Genomic DNA, 16,272 nt, shown 5'->3' with positions numbered 1-16,272 from the left:
AGCTGCTTCACTCAGGAGTACTCTTGAGAATGAGGGAGTGGAAGGCAGGAATTTGAGACCCTTTTAAGGTCTGTTTACTCTTCCAGCCTCCGCAGATTTCAAGGGCATGTATGTGAGGCAAATCTGAAATGGTTATCATGGTGAGAGCTGCAGGCACAGGAGGGAGCGGAGATCCCTGGAGCCCTGTCAGCCAGTAGAGTAATGGCTCACATGGGAATATTTTCTTGCTCCACTGGGCCATTTCCATCCCGAGTGTCCGTGATCTGGGTTGAGAATGGCCCCTCCACGGGGACAATAAGAAAACAGTCCTGGACCTTGTGTTTTCATATGGCTTGTTGCTACAGGGAAACTGGCAGGTGATTTTCCCCTTGCTTCCCCTTCCCTCCCTTTCCTTCCCCTCTTGCGCAGTGTTTTCTGTGGGGAGACCTTCACGCATTCATACTCTTTCTAGCAGAGGGTTGCCTCACAGCTACGTTCCCAGCTCCTTCCACTCATCAGAAATGCACCTTTTCAGGTTCATAAGTCTCCAGGTGCTTTTATAAAGGGAAGTGAGCCTACGGGTGCATCAGGAAACTGAGAAAAAGTGAGTTGCTTTTGCAAATATAGAACAGGCAGGTGCCAGCAGCGGGATCAACCCCATTGTGTTTGTGCAGCTGCTTTTCAGGCCAGCTGGGAGGAACGCGACCCTAAGCACACGCAGCAGAGCTGGACAGTAAGGGATTCCAGCCTGGTTGTGATGGGTAGCAGGAATGTAGTTGGCTTTTGGACTCTGTGAGCCTCCAAGAGTCTGCATCAGAGTGGAAAACCTTGATAGATATCCCCAGAGTCCCATGCTGGAGGTCGCAGAAGCATGCGAGCTATAACTCTTGTTTTACACTGCCATAACATCTCCGATGCTGAGATCCGGACTTCCCAAATGCTGGTGATCTCAGACAATGTTCCGGGCAGCTCTTTAATGAATATTAACTTTTAAATCTTGGGTTACCCAAGAAGATTTCATATCCAGACCTGAGTGTGGTCTGGGTGAGCAGACAGCTAGGATTCAGGCAGAAGACCCCAGCCTCTGCGTGGCTCTGACACAGCAGAGGGGGCTCATCTGGTACCAGCGCAGCTGGGGATGCTGCCAACAAAAGATGTATGACCTGATGCTTAGGAGTCTGAGTTTTGGGGGGCCATCTCAGTTCAATTCCTGGCTCCATCACAAACCGCTGGCCTTCCCCGGGCCTGCCATTCTGCTTTCCCGTGACACAGTTTACCTTCTGGGGAAATAGGGGAGAAGGGAAGAAGTAGCACCCTACTTTGTGGGCTAATTTTAAGGATAGCTAAATTAAAGACTCTTCAGTCTTGGAGGCCTTGGGGTATCCTGTGGAGGTGGGGATGAGTTGCTGAGTTGAGGGGACCACAGTGCCCAGCAGGATGGTGCTGGCTGTGCAGGGAAGCAGCAGGATGCATCCTGCTCTAACAGAGGGGCTCCAGTCCTTCCCTGGCACCTTTGTCCCCTTCCCTGGCCCGTGCCGATGTTTCGGCTGCTGGCAGATTGATTGTGCTTTCCCAGCTGTGAGGAAGGTTTCCTGACGGAATTCCCGTGTATAGCTCACTCAGCACGGCCCCAGCCAAGGCTCAGTACAGGAAGGGGAAAGTGGGTTATTGTTATTGTTTTTCCAAACCTCCTTTTGTTTTCTAAGGAATGTGGCTGCAAAGCCCTGGCTGCCAAAGCCTCTCTTGAGAGTCCTTCTCAGAGGGTAGGTCTTCCTCAGGGCTGCTGTGCCCAACGGGGGAATTACAGCAGCAAGTGAGCTGCACGTTGTTTGTTTTACGACCAAGTAGGTATTCCCCTTGTGACACAGCTCACCCCCCTCTCCATCCTCCCACACACTGTGGCTGTCAACGATCTTCAGTCTTTCCTTTTCCTCTGTCACCTCGTGGGGAACGGTGTCCGTGTGCTGGATTTCCAGTCGTCGTTCTTGGCATGTCTCAACCACTCTCTTTGTTTTTTGGTGCCTGCTGAAATTCCAGAGGTGCTGAGAGGTCCCAGACGGCTTCACTGACCTTCCCATGGGAGGCAGGGACATAGCTGTCTGGGGTGGGAGTGGGACCATCCCTACCATTACTGGTGGGTGGGGTGGGGCAGGGCTGGGCTGGGGTATAAATGGGCTCCCAAAAGCATTAATTATAGTGTGAGCTGATGATGAGGACAATCACTCCGAGGAGCTCTGGGGAACACTGGTCAGCAGGGGTGGACTGAACCAGCCTGGTGGCTGGTCTCTCAAGATGATCTACACTCTAGCAGAGTCCTTGGGGTCAGGTCTTTGGCCATCACATCCCTGGCACACCTCAGGGCAGCCTCTTGGAGACCGTTTCCAGGATACTGAAGTTATGTTTAGCTTAAGCAGGTTTAAATGTGCTGGTTTCATTCCAAACCTTGGAATGAAGCTACATGAAGCGCCTGGGTTTTCGTAAAGCGAGACCAAAGTCCCAAGCAGAAATTGAGCAATAGATCAAGGCCTTGGACAGGCACCAAGATCTGACCTGAAAATGGCTCAGGAATCCAGCCCCCACCTCCTCTCCTCAAATGTGCACAGATAAAATCATGACTCTCTTAATTCTTCTAAATACGAGTGGAAAAATGCCCCCAGAGACTCTGCTGAAGCTGCTAAAATGCAGAAATACGAAGAGAGAGCTTTTGTGCTGCTTCTGTTCTGCTCTAACCTGAAATTTGGGATCCAAACCCAGATGAACTCTGTGTGCAATCCAAAGCCATGCCCAAACCCAGATTTTTGAGTAAATGACCCCTACTTTAATAACTAACCAACTCCCTCCCTCCTTCCCTCCCTGGTTGCACACACCCCAGCCGTGCAGGGTGAGTTCCAGCTCTGAAGCCAGATACCTCTTCAGCTCCAGCCCCCCTGACTTTCTTGACTAACAGAACTTTCTGTGGGACTTCTGCAAGAGGCAGAGCGCAGAAAACCACATCTGCTTCCTCTGCTGGAGTCTGCCAGACAGCAAGCGCAGGCGTGAATGCCGATACGGAGTCTGTCTTTGCTCTGATGCTCAAGGGGCCTTTGGTGTCAGCTCCGGAGGAACTGTGTTCTGGTTCAGGAGAGGGTGCTGGGCGCATGTGAAACTGCGGAGAGCGAGGAGGTTTGCAAAGCACCGGAGGGTGAATGAGTGTGATACACCCTGTGCCTGCCTCCCCCTGCCCAGGTGCAGCACCCCACCGAAAAACAATTAGCCGACTTTGCCAGGGAGGGCCAGGAATCCTTGGGAACAGCCTAGAGCAGTCCTGCAGAGTCCACCTGAGACCCAGGAGGTATCTCTCCAAGCAGAGATCAGCATGCCTCTTGGGAAAGGGCACCACCCAGATCTAAGCTCTCATAGGGTGTTGCCCTGCTTTATCTGGCCCGTCTTTGTGCACTAATTGATGTTTGCAGGGGTTGGGAGGTTTGCTGGGCTCTGGGAAGCAATGGCTTCTTTCATATTTGTGGGTGTAGCCTGAGAAGAACCCCAAGGACCTTCTCCCAGTGTCCCTTCTCTCCCACACTGGAGCCTGGACCATCCACACGCTGCAGCTCTCGCTGGCTCCAAGACTAAAGTCCCCCCATGGATTTGCAGTCTGGGCATATAGAGGGCACAGGGAGAGGGATGGATTGGGCAGAGCTTTGTCCGTAGAGCAACTATGGATTATGCCTGACATAATCCGTGCTGGGGAGTTGAGCCGGGGACCAAGAAGAGGACTGGTAGGGAGGGAGAGAAGGGCAAGCCGGGTCCATATGGCCAGGTCCATAGTCTACGATGGAAATGAGATTCTGGAGTTAGCTTTAACCAAGTCAGCTTGCCATAAACAAGACTGACTGTTCTGTAAGCGTTTTGGCCTACTCCAAATCTGGAAGTCCTAGAGCTCCTTGTCTTCTCTTTTGTTAAGCAGCACCTGCCACACTAAGGCTTTGAAGTCTCTATGGGACTTGAGCTCTTCAGCCTTGTGGGAAAACAGAATTTCCCCAAAAGATGCAATTTTCTGTTTGACCCTACGTCCTATAAAACACCCAAGCGAAGGATGCTGTGGGGGTAGTTCAGGTCTCTGGTGCTGTAATAGAAAATTGCTTTAATCTGTAACCGTCTCCTGCTCTTCTCCTCTAAAGTGTGGTCAAATCAACTGCTCTTCACAGGCCCTCAAAAAACCACATTTAAGCCCAGCAGAGATCCCCAGTCAGCACCGAGATATCAGGTGGCTCTGAACAGGGTCAGGAAATTCACTTACCAGCTGCTACAGCAACAGTGCCTTTGGTGCTCTTGCCCTTATTTTTGTGCCGATGATTGGGGTTGCTATGGCGCCGCAACACACGTTACCCTGCATTAATGCTTTATAAGCAATAAACTCAGATTTCGGCAATGTGCTGCTTTGGCAGCTCGTCACAGCGTTGCTCCCTGCCTGAGCTGGAGTTTGGCAGACAAGTCACATTCTCACCACCTAAAAAATCCTGTCTGGTGGTTTCAGCCAGAGGGTTGTTTTGTTTTTTTTTTAACTTCTCATTTCTAAGAAAAGAAGAATCCCTTTTTCGTAGCATGGCTGCATGTCAGCGAAGTGTGAAATCCCTATATATAACCCTCCAGCCTCCCTTAGAAGGAAAGGTGTGAGATGGACCCAAGGAGGGAGGTTTGCCTGAAAAGCACTGGCTGAGGGGGAAGGAATTCTGGCCACCTACCCTGCCAGGCTGCAGCACCAGCGCAGCTCATGGGAAGGGCCCAGTTTCTTGCCTCTGCTTCGTCGCTTGGAACAAGACACGGCACCTCTTGGGCTCAGTTTCCTGCTGTGCTGGATGTCTGTCTCTCCCACGTTAGACCAGAACCACTCAGCTCATGTGGTTGTTCATGTGTGTCGTTGTGGTGCTGAGGAGGATTTGGCCCCCGGTGTCCTGTGTTATCAGTGGGTTCGTCACCAGGGTTAGTGGTGAGTTTACCTGTTCCCAGTTGTGGGGAGGGAAATCATGTTTTGACCGGAGCCATGATTTATTTGGGGACTTTCTAGAGGGGGAAAGAGCAGAGCTTAGGTAGGCAGACACACCCCAGGGTGCTGCGATAGGGCAGAATTGCCAAGGGGCAATTAACCTCTGTGCCCATCTGTGTCTCACACGTGCTGTTGGCATTGTGCTGGAGGCGAGGACTGGGAGAAGTTGTCATCTCCAAGGGCTGGTGAAGGGCAGAAGGGCTGGAGCGGGACAAGGGGCTTGTCCAGGGGCACATCTTACTGCAGTGCCTTGCTCCTGGAGTCCTACTGCTCCTTGCTCCATTTCTGAGACAGAGAGAGGGCTCTGGACTCTTTTTATCTCCTAAACTAAACAAGCCTGTTCCAGGCTTTACAGCTGACAATTTTCTCTGGACCCGCCTGTGCAAACACCTCCATCCCCACACTGCTCTGGGTCTGCTGCCTTGGGGAGTGCTCCTCTGGACTTTTTCTATTGTCCCCTTTCTACCCTCTCAAGCTCTGTTCGACAGGAACAGAGATAGGCATCCTGCAGAGAGGATGTGGAAAAAAAACAACAATAACCAAATACAGAGAACAGGAAACCATCTCTGAAATCAGCGTGAGGTCATCTACAGACCTTCCCCAACAGCTTCATGAGGAACTGTAGTCTGAGGCTTCGTCTCTGGCCGATAAAATATTGAGCCTTGAACAAATACCTTCTCCCAAAAGACGCTGTCAACATGGGTTCAGCAAGAAGCTACCAAGGCCAAGGAGAAAACCCCAGAGTGCACTCAAGGCAGCTGGAGCCAGCGAGTGCTCAGCACCATTGGAAAACTAGGTCCAAAGTCCTAAGGAGTTTGAAGAAAAAGCAGTTCTCTCTGCTTGCGGCTCCCTTGAGTACAGCAATGTTTGCTTCCTAAAATACTTCTGAACAGATGTGACATTCGCAGTGGGTCAGGCAGGTTGTTTTCCATGAGGAAACATGGCATGCAGGAAGGAAAGTGGAGCAGAGGGAGGCTGTTCTGCGAAAGACATCTCCTAGGAACTACGTGATCCCTCGCTGAAGTCCTGGGCTTGGGCTACAAAAGCCACCGTGTACAAATGCTGCAGGGAAGAGCATCCAGCTCTCGGTCCATGTACAAATCCATCCAGAAGCAGAGGGGAATATTTAAAGGTTCCTGATAATCTACAAATGAAACTGCCCGGACATGCCCAATATGTGTCCTGACATGTCCTGTCCACAAATCCCAAGGCACTGGAGCTGTCGTGGGGGGTCAGGTTGCTGGTGACACAGATGGAACAAAGGAACGAGCTGACAAAAGAGAGTCAGGCACCAAAAATAGGTGGTGAGATGCTTAGCAAAGCCCAGCGCCATGGAGTCATGCGGGATGATGAGCTTCTAGGAGCTTGGCCTGCCTAAGAAGATGCTACATGCTTGTCCTGACTGTGGTCCAGTCTGCCAGGAATCGCTACGTGCTGTAAAACATGGCCTGATCTAGCAGCTAACAGGTTAAAAAGGCTTTGTTTTCTGTCCATGGTCTCCCTCTCCTCCCCCCCCCAGTCGCATTTCACACGGTTCAGTCACAGTCTTATTTCACAACTTGTGTGTTTTGAAAGGACTTATTAGCTCTAAGTGTAGGCTGGGCTTAAGGCTCTTGCTTTATTGTTTATCCTGCCTGCTAGGCCTGTTTCTGGGGTCAGACCCGGGTTACCAATTACAGCTGTGATTAAACATACTGGCCCAACTTACCCCTGGGCTTTTTTCCCCTTAAATTCCCAGTGATTGTGCTTAACTGGTGTTAGCAACCAGGTGGCTTCTGGCACTGCCGGTCACAAATGTCTGTGCCTTCTCCGGCAGAGCCAGACAATGAGATTTGAACCGGGCCAATACATCTATTATTTTTACAGTTCAGAACTGTTCCCGGAGACTTTTTTTTTAATTTTTTTTTTTTTTTCTTGAGGTAACAAAGGCTTCCCAATCTACAGAGATAACCTTCAAAATCCTTCTCAAATGCTAGGGTAATTGGGAGGGACCCACCCGGGAGAAGTGACAGCCAATTTAGCAATCCGTGGGACACGTCTAATGGGGAGGATTTGAATGTTAATTCCGTGTAACTATTTTACTGCTGATAACAGGGGGTGCGGATTCACACTGGGGCTGGTTGACTGGCGGCTGGCTCTAATGGTATTCGAGGACAGCCTGAGATTGGTTTTTGTGTCTCACGCCTTACGAACTTCAGCCCAGCAGACTAAAAAAAGGTGTCCTCACCCCCCCAAAAAACCCAGCATAGCGTGGGAACAGTTGCCTTTTAGGTGTACATAAAACACCCCGAGTTGCTGACTCTTGAAAAGCGTAACTCTGTGTGAGCAGCTGGGTCTGTCCATGCCGAGTTTTAACCCTTGATTGAAAGCCAAATGTTCCCCTTTTATTGTAAAAACTTCCAGCTCAACTGGTTTTCAACCTCATTTGGATAAACAGGGCCACAGTGTTTGAAAGCCTATCTGAACTTCAAATTCCTGTCAAACCAGTTACAAATCTAGTCTGGCCAATTGCTATGGAGAGGTTTATTGTTTTTTGTTCTTTTTTTTTTTTTTTTTAATTGAAATCTAAATGCTCTCAGCCATTTCCAGCTAAACACAGGGCGGAAACTAATCTAGCCAGAACGGCATTAAAAACAGCTCTAACTTCTCTTTTTAAAATGAATTTTATTTTCTAATTGTTTGTTTACTCTGTAACTCCTCAAAGCAATTTGAAAGCATGTATTAAGTCTTATGCCCTGTCTTTAAGACTGCAGCCGTCTTGTAACAGGGCCAGAAATTATGGGCACATAACCCGCTTAGAGGTCCTTGAGCTCCACAGGAAATCTCTTATTGGAAGGGCTTAACGAAGACAATCTGATTTGGGAGCCCAGGGCCTGTGTCAGACTATCTGAACAACCCTAAGCTGAGCGAAGGGAGCCTTTAGAGTCGCGATGATTAAGAATAAATGGAGGATCTGAATTTGGAGAATGGTGCCACCACTTACTTCATCCACTTGCGGAGCAGGGGGGACCAGGGGAACCTGCTTGCCAAGGTTAGATCATCAGCAGCACTTACCGAACACTGTTAGCCCTAATGGCAAATAAACCCCAGCTTGCTATTAGTGCTATTCTTGGCAGCCTGGAGGACAGAGAACCTCTTGCTACAATGATTGTCCAGTGACTCAGGACTGGATGATACCTTTTTAATGTGATCCTTTTTGTTGGATGGGGGAAACAAGCCCTTTTCCCTCCTCTCGGCTTGTCCGGTTCGATGGCAAACTCTGCTCTGGCCTCCTGTGCCTTACTACAGTAGAAAAATGAGGGTTTATTTTTGCTTTGCCTTTTACTGATATATTTGTAACAAAGGTGTATCTCCTACCAGGATGCTTCCCTAATTTTCTGCTGACGATGACTGTACCCACGCGTGGTGAGCGTGTCTGCGGGCTGACAATACAGGTGTGTTTAAAGTAATGGAGCCGTGCGTGGACAGGCTCGCGCCGGGTGTTTATGCAGCCTCTTCCAGGGGCCTCTGGCTGCTGCTACAGTATAAATAACACCCCCCCACACACCGTTGGGCTGCGTTGGGGGTTTCACAGGCACCCGTGTGCTCTTTCATGTGTGTTGCTGTCTTAAAAAAAAAAAAATAAAAAAAAAGGCCTTAGACTTTAATCCTTGGGTTTATTTCGAAGCTTACAAAGGCAAATCTGGTTTATAGCAAGAGATTTGCTTGATTCCTTGTGCTCTGCGGATATGAATGGAGGAGCAGATGGAGCGGGGAGGGGAGGACTCGGGGACCCCTTGGCTCTATCTTCTTGCTTGCTTGACCCTATTTCTGTGCCTGCTGCCCAAAGCGCTTTCTTTTAAGCTGTGCGGAATACGAAACAGGGTCAGTGCAGACCTCTGCTCGGGCAGGATGTTACGTCCACCCCTTCCTATGACTTTCAAAGCTATTTTCTTCCTCTTTGCTCTGGCTTTTTGGTTACACGTTGCTACGTAGCCGTTGCCTCCAGCTTCAGAAGGTGTGAAATCCCATGCGCAGCGTGTGTGCGTAGGAATGACAGAGGGGCAAATTAAGCGAGCTGCAGGCTCTGGAAGCAAAAGGCCTCCAAAAATCCCATTACACCCTTGAGTCATGGGGAACAATTGGACTTTTGAGCCCTGTTGAATAAAGAGGGGCTGGTAACCCTCCCCCCGACCTCCCGCACGAAATCCCCTCTGTTGAAGGGGACAGGCGGGATGGTGCTCTCGCTACCCCTTGCCAAGAGCAGCACCCAAGTGGGCCAAGACCCTGAGCGGTTTGATAAAGAGCGGTGAGAAGGCGGATCGGGGCTGGCAGGCTGCGTGCCGGCAGACGCACGCTCCTCCTTATCGGGGAGCGCCGCGGCGAAAGCGCTGTGCCAGCATGGGGAGCGGCTCTGTGGGAACCGACGGTGGCTCAGCCTCTGCGGGGCTGCTCCCGGGGCAGAGGCAAACCCAGATGATCTAATTCCCTGCCTCGGTTTTCTCCAGCTGCACCCACTGCTTGTGGAGATGCCAAATGAGGCCCCGGCCATAAGAGGAGAACGCCTTTTCGCTGGGGATCGCATCAGAGCTGTGGCTTCTGATCCTCCCCCGGTGCACGCCGAGGGAGGCATCTGGGGCCGCGAGACAATGGCTCGAAACAATCCCGCTTCTCTGCCAGGGAATATTCATTCAGAAATCCCATCCTGTTTTGATACTAACTCTCTCATGGTTGATCAAAGCGAAGGCAAGAAAAGAGCTTGGCCTCCTACTGTTGCTTTCGCTTCGGGCCAGTTTCAGCAGAAGCTGGGCGAGTGCCTTTATCCTGGCCAGTGTGGCTGCCAGCTGGGCCAGCTGGTGCAGCTCCCCGTTTTGTAGTGGCTTTAAGGTGCCGTCTGCGTCTCACTAAGCATCAGGGCCCTGCACCGCTTCCTCCGGTTCTCCTCTCCCCTCCTGCTGGGCCGGACGGAGGCAACCGAGGACGCTTGGTTCTGCTCCATGCTTGCCTTGGCTTGTTCTCCCTGCTCCGTGATCCGACACGTCCCCTGCACTGAGGCCACCTCCTCCTGCATCCCGCTTTTCCTCCAGCCTGGCTTTTGGCTGGAGGGAGGCACCGGGTCCTGGGGTGTCTGCCCTCGCTCCTCACCTCAAACCCTCCTCAGGCAGTGACACGAAAGTGGTTATTGTCACGTCCCCCCTCATCTCCCTCACTTGTCTATGACAGTGCAGGTGATGGCAAGTTCTCCCTGCATGCCCTAGGGATCTCTGGAAAGGATCTGGCCTTCTCCAGGGAACACGGAGTCTTGGGGAAGGCTATCTGGTGATGGAAACCTGCCGGGGAGGGGAGACCCCGTGTGCAGGGGGCCAGAGCCCATCTAGTTGTGAAGCCGAGAGGGAAGGAAGGGCCAGACGCCGGGGATGGGTCACTGCTGCAGTCAGCGCTGGGTGACTGGTCGGTGTCATTCCAGGTCAGCAGAAACGCTGCTCCGACGATGCCCATCCAGCAACCGGAGCCCGTGCAGAAGCGCAGAGGACCCCAGGGCCCGACGGCTGTCGGGGACACCCTTCCCCTCGCACCAGCTCCCGTCGGTGGCACCGCTCCTTCAGTCCCTGGCGTTTCAGTAAGTGACTTGCATCACGTTCGTTAGTGGAAGTGGCCCGTGGACTCACCCGCTGGTGGGGAGGGTTGGGAACCTGATCTCGGGGTTCTCTGCAGCGGCCGGGGAGGCTGGGTTGGGGGGGACAGGGGGACCGGGCCACCCTCCCGCACGCCACCAGCATCCTGGTGACCCGGGATCAGCCGGGGGGCCCCCGATATCGGCTTCCCCGGGGCGGCAAAGGAACCGATCCAGGATCTGGGAAGGGAGTTTCCACCGCTCAGGACGGCCCGGGGAGCCCTTACCCTGCCCCCCCCGCCCCCCGACCGCCACCTTCCGTGGGTCACCTCGAGCTGCCAGGGTCCCCCGACACCCGGAGCCCACGGGTGCCGCAGCCCCGGGGGGGTCTGCCGTGGAGCGGAGGGGTGCGGAGAGATGGGGTGAGCCGACCCCGACCCCCGACCCCCGCCTCCGCCTCCGCCGCCTCCTCCTCCTCCTCCTCCTCCTCCTCCTCCGCCTCCCGGGTCAGCCCCAAAAATAGCCCTCCGGTAACTGCCCCCCCCCGCCGCCATTGTCATCACGGCGGCGACGTCACTCCTTCCACTGCGCTGAGGTCAGGCGCTATTAGCATACCGCGCCCTCTCGACCAATGGGAACCGCCGCACCGATGACGCCTCCCCGGGCTGCCCTATTTAAGGGCGGCGCGGGGCCGGCGGCGCAGACCCAGCCGTTGCCGTAGCCCAGCGCGGACCATCCGCCGCCGCCGCCCGGGAGCCCACTATGAGCCAGCGCCAGAGCCAGCGCCGCGGCGGCCCGCGGGCAGACATGGTGCCCGAGATCGCCGCCGCCGTGGGCTTCGTCTCCAGCTTGTTGCGGACGCGGGGCTGCGTCAGCGAGCAGCAGCTGCAGGTCTTCAGCGGGGCGCTGCGGGAGGCGCTCGCAGGTGAGGCGCGGATCCTCCGGGCCGGGGAAGAGATTGGCTTTGCCGGGAGGAAGGTCCGCACTGGTGTCCGTGCTCTTCCTCTCCCACTCAGGGCCGGGCGCCCGCTGGTGTCCCTTCCTGGTGCCCCCCTGTGTTGATTCCGGGACCGGGGTCCCTCCTTGGGTGCCCATCTGTGTCCTTCCCTGACACCCAGCTGTGTCCTCCCTGATGCCGGATACCTATTTGTGCCCACCCCTGTTCCTGTGGGGTCCTGGACAAACGGTAGCCTCAGCCCTGAAGGCGAGCACGTCCCCTGTCCAGTTTGCTGAGGGTTTTGTACAGCTTCCCCCTGCATTCTCCCGGCAGCGGCCCATCTGCTTAAAGCCCTCCTTGCTGGGGCTTGATAGGAAGAATCCGCAGCTGCTCTGTGTGCCCTGTCCCCTGGCAAGCAGGGCTCAGCCCTGACTCAGTGGGGCTGGGCACTCCCCTCCCCACAAGTATGACTGGGGCTGCACTGACTGGGTGGTTCAAGGGTCTCCTCCCAGCCGAACACAGCCTTGTGTTATCAGCCCTAAGAAGGGGTGGTTTGTTTGCCGCTGTGCTGAGATAAGGGGTGGCGACATGCCCCTGAACTTAGAGAACGACCTGGATGTTACTCCCTGGCTGTGGTGCTTTGTTGTTGGTGATACGGTATCTACCCTGGCCACCCCAGCGGTTGGGGTGAGAAGGTGTTGGGGTCCTGTCACTGCAGCCCCCGTGGCACCATCCCGCCTGGTGTTTCTAGGACCTGAAGAGCTGTGCTCCTGCGCCTTGGAGCAAGCAGCGGTTGAATAATTGAGCGCTCGGCTCTGGAGCCTCCATCTGATGGAGGCAGCCTAAGGAGGACTGGGTTTCCTCCGCTTGCAGCGAGGTCTGGGACCCCCCTCGGGACTGCAGCAGGACGCCTGCTCACCGCTCTTCCCTTTTCGCTTCCCTTGCAGAGCACTACAAACATCACTGGTTTCCCGAGAAACCGTTCAAAGGCTCTGGGTATCGCTGCATCCGGATCAATCACAAAATGGACCCCATTATCAGCAAGGCAGCTAGCCAGATCGGACTCAGCCTACCCCAGCTCTACCAGCTCCTGCCCAGCGAGCTCACGCTCTGGGTGGACCCCTATGAGGTCTCGTACCGCATCGGTGAGGATGGCTCCATCTGTGTCTTATACGAAGCGACTGCAACGAAACCCGTGAGCTCCTATGGGATGCTTACCTGTAAGAACCAGATGATGTTAGGTCGCACCAGTCCTTCCAAAAACTACATCATGACTGTCTCCAGCTAAATACTCCTCTTATCCTTACACTGCCAAGACACAGGCTACTGTATACCTCACCTGAGGATCTATTTTTAAGATGAAGAGCTATTTATATTTTTTAAAAAAATCCAAGAAAATCCAAAATTAAAATACTGAGCGCTGCTTTGAACAGAAGCAGTGTTCTAGGTGCCTTTTTTAAAGCTGTTGCAAGCTTATGAGTTTTTATTATGAAGCCGATATCTACCTAATTAACGTTGGATGGCAATTTTGGGCTGGCTTGCTCACTTGGAATGGAGGAAGGGGAGGAGGTGGGGGGGGAAAAAGCCAGGCTGGGAAGTGTGGCTTGGTGGTGGGAGATGTCTGTGTCACCTTATTGCTGTCCTGGTACCCAGCAGTATTGCTGTATTGTAATATTGTTGGAGAAGGGACAGAGTTGGTATCTTTCCTCCACTAACTTCTGCACTCCCCAGCTGGTCTGATCTCTCTGGGGCCTGGATATAGTGTTTGGGGGAACCTTGCCTCAGGGCTGGGTGATGCTGGGGACCCTGGGATGCCTCTCTTTTGCTCTCACACATCTCCTCTGGACCCACTTAACTCCGTGAGTGTTGCAGCTCTGCTCTGCTCCACTCCCAGCACAAAGTGAGGGGGAGCAGGACCTGTTTCCAGCTCCTCCATCTTTCCTGCCTGAAAAAGGGCCACGTGGATATTGGTGTCCTGTGAAGTGGAGCAAGGCAGAGCTGCACTGGGGGGTCAGGCCGTGCAGAGAAGGTCTCCAAGATGGATATTGCAGCTACTGTGGTGGCACTGGAGTACTGGTTGTTCCTGGTGCTCCCCAGTACCTGGCTATCACCCACCACTTCCTGCATGCTGAGGAGGGTACTCCAGACCCCGAAACCAGCACTGAACAGCTGTGAATTACAAAGCCTTTCTGCTATGTGTGACTTAAGACATCAGCCCATGACCTGCTCGTGTGCGGCCTCTCTGTGCTCTCAAGAGTGGAGTCTGGCCTCTTATTGCTTGTAAAAGTTGCCTAATCCGATGCTGACGACTTGCCGTGTCACTTCTCCGGAAGAGCTGAAGCAACTCGCCTTACGCCCTAGAGGTTGGTGTGAGAACCCTGTTTGCCCTGTCTTTTAATCAGAGAAGTATTGGGGGGCTCTTCCCCCCCCGCCCCCATGTGTGGGATGCTCAGATACTTCAGTGTCCTTACACAGCTTTTAAAGTCACAGCACTTCTCCCCTTTCTTCCTCTGGGGGCTCAGCACATGGCTGTCCCTGGCAGCTGTCTCCACTGATACCTTGGTGAGGGGCATCGTTTGGTTTTCATCTCTTGGTACAACTCTTTTGCACAATGAATGCCTGCTCCTCTGCTCTGTCTGTTCAAGCAAAACTCCTCTTGCAGTCCCACTGGTACTTGTGTTCAGGGAGACTTTGCCCGAGTGTTGTTCAGGATTTGGCCCTTAAACTGCTCTGGGGATCTACAGATGGGGTGGGAGTTCAGAGTGCTGCCCCAGGAGCTTTACCTACCTGTTGGGAATGAGCAGGATTCAGGATGTTGTATGTTCATTGCCTTTTTACTAACCAGCTGGTGCTCCTTCAGTGATCCTGGGAGAAGTGATTGAAAAAGCAGGGCATTGGCATAGTTGTTGGTAATGAAACTTTCCCAGATTTGTCTCTCAGCACATTTTTTTTTTTTTTTTTACCTTCCTGTTTTCTGACCTGGCAGCTGACTGGTGTAACCAGAGTTGTTCTTGCCCAGCCTTTGAATCAAGTTCTCAGACATTTGTGCAATATATTTCCAAATCTTGGGTGCCCTGGGAGAGGAAGGAAGCCTCCCAGTTGCCACAGTTCTTAGCTTGTTTTTTTTAATATATTAAAAAAAAAAATTAAATTGCGGCTCCCCAACTCTTACTTCTGATGCAGAAAAGTAAGTTTGGATTTTTGTAAACTTCAAATCATGAATTTCAGAACTGGGAAAGCAGCCTCAATTCTCAGATACTTTTAAAAATGTCGAGGGGTGAGTTATTTGTCCTTGAACGGTAATAGCAGACTGGCTCTGGGGTTGCATCACTTCCCTCTGTATCACTTGGATTTCTCGTGTCAGCAAAACAGAAGCTGAAATGAAGCACTGGGGCTTTTCCCTTGGTGAACTTGTGCAATAGGTGACCTCACCAAGAGGGGAGTGCTTGGGAACTTCCAAAAAGCAAATTCCCTTTTCCAGGAAAAGGGATCTTGGTGGTTTTTTTTTTTTTTGAAGTCCTCACTTAACCTGCTTATGTGGAACTGCATCCAGCAAAGCAAACGCTGCTCCTCCTGGACTCCTTGGCTGGATGTGGAGTTTCCTGAAGGCTGGTACTTCCTTGGGTTGTAATTTGTCATGATCAAAGCAGTCTTAAGATTTAACCCCCTCCTTTTACTCTCGTCCCTCCCTCTTACCAGAAAAGTTTTTCAGGAACAACAGCCCACACCAAAGGAATACACTAGAATTGCTCTTAACATGCCCCCACTTCCAGAACCAAAATAGCCAAGTCTCATTCTTTTTGTCCCTGGTGTGGAGGAGTCTGATGTTAAAGGTGTCTGTGTTTTGTTTTGTTTTTTTAGCTTCAAAACCAACCGAGCTTGGGTATAATCCATTTCTCTCTTGTAGCTGGTTTCATGTAAAAGCTGTGAATTAGTGTGATCTGTTGCCTTCTGCCTACAAGCCTGATACTCGACTGCAGAGCTGGATGGTGTGTATTTTAAGACAGTGTATTTGAGGGGTTTCCTGTCATTTATTTTTTTTTAACGAGCTGGACTGTTGAACGGGACCTGCTTTTTGTATTTGGTGAAAATGGTAGAAAGTTTGCAAGCTACACTTGGAGGAGGGAGTGGATGGTTACTAATTGTATAGTAGTGTTTTTATATACAGAATGTACAGATCCTTTGACAGACGTACGCTTTTGTTACTTTAATAAAAATGTAGCAGTATAAATGAGCCTTGTTTTCTTGCTGGGAACTTTTGTGTGCTCACAAAGAGGGTGAGGGTTGGGATTGCAGCCGAAATCCCACACTGGGAATGCTGTGGGTTTGGTTAAAATGTGAGTGACTGTTAATATCCAGCTGTGTCAAGGAGGAGGGTTAGAAAAAAAGCTGCTTAGTCAACATGCTGACTCCAAACCTGACCCTCTAAACCTGAGGAATTAAGGCTGGGAATTGCTCTGGTGAGTAATGCTGGGCTGTGGGTGTTCCTGCCCTCTCCTTCCCTGTGCTGGGCTCTGGCCAGGGCAGTGGGGATTTATTCAAGTGCAGGGTTGTAGAAACCCTGTGTCCTGCCAGGGCATGAAGGTGTTACGTAGTTGGCTGCTGGATCTTTAACCCAGCCCTAGGAAGGGCATAAATGAAGTCTTGGGAAAAAGTGAGCTCTGATCCCAGCCGGGCACAGGGGCAGTTCCCGGCTCAGCCTCTCTGCCTCCACTGCCCTCCTGGGGGTGACGGAGC

The 16,272-nt window shown here is 52.3% G+C and overlaps 1 protein-coding gene across 2 annotated transcripts; it reads left to right on the top strand.

Annotated features, from left to right (window-relative positions):
* The first annotated feature begins 1,446 nt into the window (after positions 1-1,446).
* Positions 1,447-15,763, top strand: BTG2 (BTG anti-proliferation factor 2). Of its 2 annotated transcripts, XM_074163329.1 has the most exons (3): positions 1,447-1,465; positions 11,395-11,523; positions 12,483-15,757. In XM_074163329.1, exons 1-3 carry the CDS (start codon positions 1,447-1,449, stop codon positions 12,821-12,823), a joined length of 489 nt encoding a protein of 162 aa, XP_074019430.1. In that variant the 3' UTR covers positions 12,824-15,757. The 2 variants fall into 2 exon arrangements, with proteins under 2 accessions (XP_074019430.1, XP_074019429.1); XM_074163328.1 differs by lacking the exon at positions 1,447-1,465 and having other exon boundaries at positions 11,306-11,523; positions 12,483-15,763.
* Positions 15,764-16,272: the final 509 nt, after the last annotated feature.

This window comes from Numenius arquata, chromosome 24, assembly GCF_964106895.1.
Source record: "Numenius arquata chromosome 24, bNumArq3.hap1.1, whole genome shotgun sequence".
Taxonomy (NCBI): domain Eukaryota; kingdom Metazoa; phylum Chordata; class Aves; order Charadriiformes; family Scolopacidae; genus Numenius; species Numenius arquata.
Note: the sequence above shows the minus strand (reverse complement) of the source record. Positions and strands in the feature narration are given on the sequence as shown.